The 10301-nt window shown below is 41.3% G+C and overlaps 2 protein-coding genes across 3 annotated transcripts in view; both read left to right on the top strand.

Annotated features, from left to right (window-relative positions):
• LOC118414804 overlaps nucleotides 1–10301 on the top strand; it is a 1072569-nt gene that overhangs the window by 739119 nt on the left and 323149 nt on the right. The window lies entirely within an intron of this gene.
• The window catches only part of LOC118414830 (S-crystallin SL11-like), a 29479-nt gene that overhangs the window by 14234 nt on the left and 4944 nt on the right, over nucleotides 1–10301 (top strand). For both annotated transcript variants that reach the window (XM_035819094.1, XM_035819093.1), the window contains exons 4-6: nucleotides 1663–1770; nucleotides 3451–3566; nucleotides 7272–7382. In XM_035819094.1, coding sequence (XP_035674987.1) covers nucleotides 1663–1770; nucleotides 3451–3566; nucleotides 7272–7382 — 335 coding nt within the window. The remainder of the gene's footprint in view (nucleotides 1–1662; nucleotides 1771–3450; nucleotides 3567–7271; nucleotides 7383–10301) is intronic.

The raw sequence follows: 10301 nt of genomic DNA on the forward strand, positions 1-10301 counted from the left end.
TCTCTGCAAATACCGTACCATAGAGGACAGAATAGACTCGGGAGCTATAATACGGCTGGATACCAGGCTAGAAAGATCCTTATATCCCCTTTCCACCAGGACGGCGCTCTCGCCGCGCTCTCTCTGCGACCTAAAATTTTACAGATCGCTCAACGGATTGTATAGAAAAGAAAGATTTTTTTTACAGTCTTTGTGTGTTTTGTTGTCCTCTCGGACACACTTTTACATGCTGTATGATATACCCAGTATGAAATCAAAGGTTACACATATCCTACTTAAGTCGCAGTGATAGCGCAGCGCCATCTCTGTCTAGTGGAAAAGGGGTTTACAGGCATCGTACCCATCCTATAGACACTTAAAAATCGCTACTTCATATAAAACTTTGTGTAAAACTATGCAACAAGATGTTAGGTAATAATTCTTTCAAAAGAGAGATGCTAGAAGGTAGCATCCCTTGTAATATAAACAGAGTCTGATAAAGGATCGTCCAGGGACAGGAGAAATCATCTCACAGCGTAACCATCATATAGCTAAATGTGTATAGACTGTGTGTGTTAAAGTATGCAACAAGCCAATCAGGTAATACTTCTTTCAAAAGAGAGATGCTAGAAGGTATCTTTCCTATGAAATATAAGCACAGCCTGGTGAATTATCGTCTAGAGACAGGAGGGATTTTTTTCAGAAGAAGATAGCCCGGGGAGAAGCATTCTGTTTGATATCAAATTGTTTCTTCTTATTTCCTGTCCGTATCGGTTCTCCAGTAGGGTAGCCTGTTTGATCTGGAGCTCCCTCGTTGTGATGTTCCCAGTGTTTTAATTTCGTTTAACCCGGGGCACCGCTATCATCTCCCGCCCGGCTCTCCCATCCACGCGCTACCGTGCCCCGAAACTGTCAAACCCCGTTCAGTGATGGATGTGCCGGGCTTAAGTCTAAATAAATTGTCACTTGGCACTAAAGTCGGGGTCACTATCATCCGGGAAAAACCTGTCGCACATCCGGGACATCACGTGCAGGGTGCGCCCCATAAAAGTCCGCGCTATTTGTAAGACCCCGGATGTGAGATGTCGCTGTAAGGTACAGTTTTAGGGAGACTGAAGACGGGATATCGGCGGACGGCACTGCCGATAAATTGTCCGGCGGAGCCGCATGCCAAATTATGGGAGAACCATTAATTTTCCAGTAAAGTCTCCCTCGGTCGAGTAAGAGAGAGAGACAAATAAGACGGATAGGGGAGAGAGGGAGGGATAGATGGAGGAAAGGAAAGATAGATGACGATGAAGAGAGACAGAGAGAGAGAGAGAGAGAGAGAGAGGGGATGGAGAGATGGATCCGGAGAGATGGAGAAAAGAAAAGATAGAGAAAGAAGAAGAACAAGACAAAGAGAGGAGGAGGGGGAGGGAGAGATGGAGGAAAGGAAAGATAGAGAAAGAGGAAGAGAGAGAGAGAGAGAGACAAAGACAAGAGAGGGAGAGAGGGAGAGATGAAGGGAAATGAGAGATAGAGGAATAGAGACAGACATAGAAACAAAGATATAGAAAATAACAGCGTTTTCAGATAATGTGTACCAAAGATCGGTGTGATGATACAAAACTAGAAAAAGATATTATAAATCTGACCATTGAACCTAACTATTCTCTTTTTTTTTGTTATTTCCGTGAAAAGCTGGCGAGTTTACCGGCCCCTTCAACCAGCTGCCGTGGCTGGAGTTGGACGACGGCACAACTATCTCTCAAACCAGAGCTATCCTGCGGCTAATAGCCCGAGAGGGGGGTAAGTCACATTTGTGTGTGTGTATCTCTGTTTAGGACATCAGTATTTCCAGTCTGAGTATTTCAGCACTTCATCCAGAAATCTTGAAGGGGACATTTATAAGTTCAGTAGCTTGGCTGGACAAGTCCACCAGCCCTATTGTCCAGAGCAAGTGAAACGAAATTGCTGTTCGAGCTGATTTTTCCATTGATAGAGTGCAATTTTGATATACTTGTTACTTTTTACAGTCATGACATCGAGCAATGGCCAACAGAGAATTCCATTGCTGAAATTAAAAATGGATATACTAGTAACAGGACGATTGAATTTTGGGCAAGTTAAAAATTGACTTGGGCAAGTAAATTTTCTTTGCGCTTGCCCGATAGGACAAGTGAATTTTAGAAAACTTGTCCAACCCTGAGTAGGCCTGGTATGAAGGCCTGGAAATGTCTCGTTCGCCGCCGTTTTACAACCCCCGTTATTACGGAGATGAAGAGATATGGCGTTTATCGTGAGGAAACATGTGGCATCTCCGCCTTAACGTAAAACGTCGCCGTAAACCCCGCTACACCTCCGGGGGGCTAAGTGGGCATTTATGTACGCACGGCCATGTATGTAGACAGGTACGTACGTGCTTAGATGGGTACTAAGTACAGCAGATTTCAAGAGTTTTGATGCCACAAACAGATTTGATTATATCTTTAGATACTAGAATGGCAACTCTCACAATGCAAAAATAGGGGGCTAAGTGAGCATTTATGTACGCACTGTCATACATGTAGACAGGTACGTACGTGCTTAGATGGGTACTAAGTACAGCAGATTTCAAGAGTTTTGATGCCACAAACAGATTTGATTATATCTTTAGATACTAGAATGGCAACTCTCGCAATGCAAAAATAGGGGGCTAAGTGGGCATTTATGTACACACGGTCATACATGTAGACAGGTACGTACGTGCTTAGATGGGTACTAAGTACAGCAGATTTCAAGAGTTTTGATGCCACAAACAGATTTGATTATATCTTTAGATACTAGAATGGCAACTCTCACAATGCAAAAATAGGGGGCTAAGTGGGCATTTATGTACGCACGGCCATGTATGTAGACAGCTATGTACGTGCTTAGATGGGTACTAAGTACAGCAGATTTCAAGAGTTTTGATGCCACAAGCAGATTCGATTATATCTCTTTGGATATGGCAACTCTCACAGTGCAAAAATAGTTGGATACATAAAAGATTGCTTTCTTATTATTACTTACGGATGTAACATTACTCATTTGAATCTGTTATCATCTAATAGGTGGAATTTGAAGATTTATTATTTTTGTTTATTTCTATTTTGTAGTTTCAAGTTGTCACACGAAAGTCACAGTGCTTTTTTATCCGTCAATGTTCACAATATTCTTCTGAAAGGAGCAAATTATTCCTAGAAAACTACAATCTCTTCTTTCTAAGCCATCTAACTCGTTTATGCATACGAAAACAAGCCAAACCCTTCAAGATAGATGTCACTACATTTTGATTTATCTCCACATTTTACTTTTGCTTCTTTGTTAAGTGTACAATTTGTCATGCCACTGTTTACTTTGTTTGCAATTTTTGTTTTGGACATTATCTTGCTGAAAAGTTATAATTAATATCATTTATTGCGGAAATGATGCTTCTATGTGTGTTATATAACGCAATGTTGTTCGCAGGTTTTGATGGTGATACGAACGTGGAAGCGGCTAAAGCAGACGAGATAACGGACGCTGTTGAAGATATCAAAGATGACTTCTTCAAGACGATCTTTGAAAAAGATGACGAGAAGAGGGTAGGGGGGAGAGTTTTAAAAGTTCGTTCTCGACACTGTCTCACTCGTTCGTTCTCCCTCTCTCTCTCCCTCCCTTTCTCATTCAATCTCTCAGTCTATCATTTGTGGATGAATCTAAACAGCAAACTCAAGAAAACATGCGCATATTTGGTAGTGGGTATGTCTTCATGAAACCTTAGCTTTTGGGCATCATAGCGACTTGCTACAATGTCGCTTTGCGGGACATGCTATGGTCGTGATTTTTTAGTGTTTGATAGGTCTTGGGGCAGATAGAACGTGGTGCAGTTCTGGTCCTCATGGCGGCTCCTCTGGAACTGCAGGGGCCTATTGTGTTCCATGCTTTGAAGGAGAATAAATTGAAAGGGTTGACGGATCGTCATGATTTTAATTATTGTACTCTTTATCATACGCTGCGTAAGAGCAAAAATCAGATTCTCAGATTCTCTTTATGCAATATGTATGTACACATCGTTTATTTATAGGTACACAATTTAGCGTACCAAAATATATGTGCGTTTTTGTGCCAAAAAATTTCTTCTCGCCACCGAAAACTTCGACTCTGTCTACTTATGTAATAAACGTTGTACACAGAAAAAAGGATACCTTTTTGACATTGTTGAAATGATAAAAAAAGACAACGTTAGCTTTCTGTTCCTTTTTATAGCGACTTCATGATGCTGCAAAAACTAGAACTATCTTCTATTTCTTAAAGTTGTCTCTGGCCTTTTTAGTACCATCCTACTAGTGTATAAAAGAAGTTCAAGCGTGGAATTTAAAGCAGGCGGGCCGCTGGGTCGCCTGGCCTGTGCCTAATTGGTGAGGAATCCCTCGGATGCCCCTGGTCTTCTCCAGGCCGTGATTTTGATGGGAGTTAATTGCCTTCCGTGATGTTTCCAAAATACACAATCAGCGAGACAGCTGACCCCTGAACTTGGGAAATTGCTAACAGGAGAGCAGCGCTCCACGATATCGGTAACTACTACTGTAGCTTTCCTCCGACCAAACCCACACTGTCTAACGAACTTGATGTTCTCAGTTGTCATTAGCAAACGCCATGGAAAAGTGGCCAGCCAATTTTGCTAACAAGATCTCTCTACTGATGTCTGGGCACTAAATAAACCGTCTACAAGCCGAGTCGGAAGATGTAAAGACAGTCTAACCGCTTAAGGTGTTCTCCTAGACCGTTGGAGTAAGCAAAGAGGTGGAAGAGGCTAATAGTTATAAATTGGTTGGCTATCCGCGGTGTCCCTCCTAAGTGATTGTAATGCGGGATAATCACTTTCTTGAGTGAGTTCCTACCCCGACTCAGGCCTCCTAGGCGCGCGGAGAAGCCGGCGTGTCTGCCGGTGGAGCAGGGAGGGTTGACCCGGGCGGGGCGGACGTCGCGTCCCAGACAGCGGTGCGATTGATGCCCGAAGCCGTCTTTCGTCCCCCCGTCCTCCCCCGTGCGAGGCAACGGCGCCGGTGGATGCCCCACCAATTAGGCAAAGAGGTTGGCAAGGGTTCGCAGGTCGACGCCGAACTTTGGAGATAATTCAAGCGAAGCCTCTAAGAAATTGCCTTCGGGAGATGCCGGATTAGATCGCGATGGGAGGCATCTTCAAGTCTTTTGGATGTCTTATTGTCTCCGCTCATGCGTATCTCCGCGACGTCTTCTCATTATTGATGAGACTACAAACTGGAACTGTATGTCGCCGGGGCTCCTTTCCAATAGACTTTCACAGCTGTATTTTGGAAACCGTACTTCCAAGAAAATAAGCTATTGTAACAATAAAAGAGCAAAGTACAGCTATACTTGTAGCGTGATCCACATGTCTTTGCTTTCATTGAAAGGCATTTCATATATCTCGGATTGCGATCTTACAAATAAAACGATTTAATGTTCAACGTACAATGCAACAAGCGATTTCAAACAGACAACTCTATTATAGTCTATTCTTTTGATTTCTAACATTATGAAAAACAACAAATGAGTGTATTCTGTGCAGCAATAGTCAAAATTATTTGTATATGTTCTCCAGCTTTATTCACTCACTGTGTACATACTCTTCCTATCATTTGCCTCGATTTCTTACTGTTTTGACATGATCTTTACGATGGCAATTAAAAAACCCCACAAAATCCTATATTTTAACGCACTCGTAAGGATGCGACTTTCTTTTCAAGAACGCAATTCTTTATGAACACTTAACGTTTGCTTGAAAAATAGATTTCTTTTAGTGAAACCACCTGTGTAGATATTTGTTACGAGGTGACCACTATTGCTATTAGATACGACGAAACGATTCCTTTATTTTGAAATTCCTCCAAAAGGTTCAGATCTAGCCCCCAAGCTTTGCTACTAAAGCCACGTTTGATACTTATTAGCCAAACTAGATATATCATATCCAATACTACAGATCTCCATATGAGGTAGATGAAACGTATACTGTAAATGCAGAAATGTTCGCGGTGGATTTATGTTCGCGGTTTTCGCGGTGACCACTTCACCGCGAATTTAAAACCACCGCGAACATTTTTCTATCATGATATTAGATTGCAGTCTATGGTGTTACCGCGAACTTAAATCCACCGCGAAAAGTCCTTTTCCGCTCCCGCGAAATTAAATCCCCGCGAACTTAGAAACATTTACAGTAGTCAAATGTTTTTAGAAAAGAGTTCTTGATGCAGTACAGACTACAAGAACACCAGAACAGCAACAGTTACAGATTTTTAGATTTTTCCCTAAGAACTCAAATCAATGCTTTGAGCTGTTGTCATATTACTCAATACATAACAAATCCAAACACGGAATTAATATATAACTTTATGTTAGCGTTGCCGGTATTTTGGGGTACACATCGGTAACTTAACTTGGTTTTAGCTTACTTTTTTTGCTTCCTTTCACCCTTTTCTTTTAGCAATAGACATTTTTCAATTGTGTCAACCATATTCTTCCTATTCAAAAGTACCTAAGCCGTGGACAATCTGATAAAGTCGGTGTATTATCAATGTCTTTACAAAGCGGTAAAAATACGAAAATCCGAACACTGTGTCAATGTCAACGTAATAGTTCTATAATTCGTACTTTCCTTGTCCATTATACATGCACAAAGAGAACAAATCCTAAGAGACAGTTAAGGTATTACGTCGGGCGTATATTAATGTGTACATTGAGTGTTTTATTACAATATTCACCAGCACAATATAAATCAAGATGAATGGGATATTGCTTGAAAGCTGTCACAATTCGTGCACATCATTCTAGATTGGGTTTTTACTTAGTCCATGTTGATTTGATTAATATGTGGATGACATCCCAGTGCGCATCCATTTTTTAATCGTTTCTAAAAAAATACATTATCAATCGTACAAAGCAGAATAGTATCGAAAAACGTATATTAATGTCATGGGATATCGACGTCAAGTCTAAGGTCAAAGAAGAAGTTGTGAAATAACAGAAATGAAGAGTATCTTGGTCAGAATACAATACCCTCTGTGCTCAAACATGCATTTGCTAAACCTGTCTGAATACTTACATTTCATAACGAATGCAATTTTTTTTAGCCAATCGTTTTTTATTTATTAGCACGCAGCAATCCACATAGTCAAATCAACATGGATTCAATTCATATTTAGCTTTATATAAGCAAATTAAACGTTTCGTGAAGAAATTGGAAAAAATATATAACGGTTATTTTTTTTAAATGTTTAAACTCCCGACAGGCATCACTGGAAGCTGAATTCTGGGACAACAAACTGCCAACCAGACTGAGGCAGTTAGAGGTGCTTCTGGAAGCGAACAATGGCGGACAGGGTTTCTTTGTTGGGAAGGCGGTATGTATCTGAAAGACATACTTTAATGATTCAATTCTATATACGTACTACGGAATTCAGCACAACTAGATAAGACTACAAACTCCTACGTCAATGTGTATATGAAAAGGCTAGACAGAAAATAGCAAAAGAAATTCTTAAATTGTTGAATGTGCCAACATCTATGTACATTTTGTAGATATCTTTCAAAGGACATCTAGTCTGTGGCTTCTAGGTCCCGTTCGTCATTCTTTGAAAAGAATACAGAAGAAACATATAAATCATGCCTTCATACGTGTATGCTATAACATAGAAAGTGGCCCTAAATTTCACCATTTGGGTGCGAAAAGCACAAAAAAAGTTCTCAAAAGAAAAAAAAACGAAAGGAAACCGACTTAAGAAAATAATGAACACTTTTAGAAAAGTCTCTCGTTTGCCTTTTCATGTTCATAACTAGCCTGCAGGCGAAGCAAAATTGAATATGAAAAGTAAAGAGATTTGGAACAGGTACGGTGAGATCTCGCCAGCCCTACCGCTGTGTTCTCTAACGATAACAGAATTGCAGGACTGGTTGTACCCGACAATGGCACGCACAGACACTTAGCGTCGAACGTGGGGGAGGGGTTACGGGGATTGGGTCGGACAGAGGTGGTGACTTTTATAATGACTCTGGCGACATTAGACTAGACTGTTGACAACGGTGGCCGCGGTAAACAGTCTGGATGGTTGCCATGGTAACGCAGGTGCATGCCCGCTAGTGGGGGGGGGGGGGGGGGGGGCAGTTACCTTGGCCTTATTGTCTCACATTTTTAAAAATCAAAACACAAAAAATCACACTGGTGTGGCAGAAATTACGTCGCAAATCGTTTACGCTCTTTCATTTATGAATTTTTTTATATCCAGGAATGAATGTTAATGTTTTATTTAACTCTCATAATTCCACCAAGTGCCATAATATCGCCACATAAAGAAAATTAAAAATAAATAAATAAATAAATAAAAAGTTTATTCGCAAGGCCTTCGCAAGAAGTGTAGATAACTCAGGAATACTGGTACTGCATTTGTACATCTTTGTAAATCTCTTTAGATTCATGTTTTTTTTTATTAAATGGCATCATTATGGCATCCGTTGGAATTAATGTAAATGCAGAAACTTTCGCGGTGGTTTAATGTTCGCGGTTTTCGCGGTGTCCGCTTCGCCCCAAACCTAAAACCACCGCGAACATTTTTCCATGGCAGGAAGAGACTGCATGGTGCTACCGCGAACTTAAAACCACCGCGAAACGTCATTTTGCCACTACCGCGAAATCAAATCCCCGCGAACTTAAATGCATTTACAGTATGAGAGATGACGTTATTACCAGACGAAAGTTTCCTGTGAATTTTCCAACGGTTATAAATAATGGATGAAATCTTTATTTCGGCTTCAACCTTCCCCAACAAACATGAACATGAACGTTCCCAACAAGATTACCCCACCCTATCCCACTACTCTAGACCCACTCTCTAACATTGTTACCATTCCTCTTATTTACCAACAATCACTTCAATTACCATTCTCAGTCGTCAGCATGTCATCGTCTGACTACAAGTTTTCCCGCGGCGTCGATCTTGGCTGAACTCGACGGTTATGTTTACTGACCGTTGCCAATGGCAACGCCATAGTTGTAGTCTCTGCGGTACACTTTTGTCCCGGGGTTCACCAATTTATCTGTACAATCTAACTGTGATTAATGTTATTTGATCACTTCTTGTAACATGGGGAAATTAATGTAAGTTAACAAGCTTGTTAAGAATGTCTCCCGAATGCTAGCGGTAGTTGGCATAAACAAACAAAAAGACGTGGTTTCACCTCTTTCGACTTTAACTTTCACTTGAAGCTACCTTTGCCAAGCATTTTCGGCAGTCAGTGCAGTGTGTGTGTGTGTGTCTATCCGTCTGTATTTTAACATGACAACTCGAGAATATCTGAATGAATTATCTTGATGCTTGCATGGTATGAAACCTAAAAATGATAAGATTTTGAGTCCCATAGCGGCTTGTTAGGGTACTGCAGCGGTCTTTTTTGTTTGGACATCTCGTCTTATGGACAACGATGTGTGGTTGGTAGCTCTTATGGTAGGGAAGAAGTGACAAAATTTAGGCTCCCTGGCGACTTTCTGTGGTCCTGTAGCGAAACTTTGGATAACACTTGTTCTGAACTTGACAAGCTATGAAGTCTTTTCTTTTTATTGGTAGAAAGCTATTGTGGTTGGAGAGAAGGCACATAGAGTTTGGGCCCCCTAGTTGGGTTTAGTATATAGTATATACGACGATTATAGACGATTTAAAGGTAAACCGCAAGTTTTGCTGAGCTCATGAGGTCAATACCTTGAACTTGTGATAGAACCATTTATATTCTTTATGATTGATGATACAGTCAAGGATACATCGTGAGATGGGTTAGGATGTGGGGTTCGCTAGCTTGTGGGATAGGGGCGTTGTGGCATAATTGGTAAGTTATGGTATTGGCAAAACAGGGGTAGACGTGGTCAGAAGAGTCTTGGTTAGCCCAAAACTTGAAGTTGTAGGCTCTAAAAATGCGTCTCTCTCCACGGCCATGTCCAAGTTGACAACCCTCCCCCCCCCCCCCCCCCCCTGTGTCTCCGCCCACTCTTGAACTAGCTAATCCCAGCGCGCGCCCCCTCTGATGTCATTAACCCCATTAAGTGACAAGTGCTTACCAAGATCCTCGCTTCAGGACACGGCGCCTCCACGGATTCCCCCTGTCTTTCCAGGGGCAACTTGCTAACTAAAAGTTGTTACACCGAAAATTAGCCCTAACGACTACCCGTCTGGGGGTGTCTGGCACGGAAAATTGCCATAATTGACGAACAGAAATAAGGGCCTTATTATAATGCCAATTTTCTGTTTCCCGTATACATTGATATAGATAGCAAA

The sequence above is a fragment of the Branchiostoma floridae genome, chromosome 4 (genome assembly GCF_000003815.2).
Source record: "Branchiostoma floridae strain S238N-H82 chromosome 4, Bfl_VNyyK, whole genome shotgun sequence".
Taxonomy (NCBI): Eukaryota; Metazoa; Chordata; class Leptocardii; order Amphioxiformes; family Branchiostomatidae; genus Branchiostoma; species Branchiostoma floridae.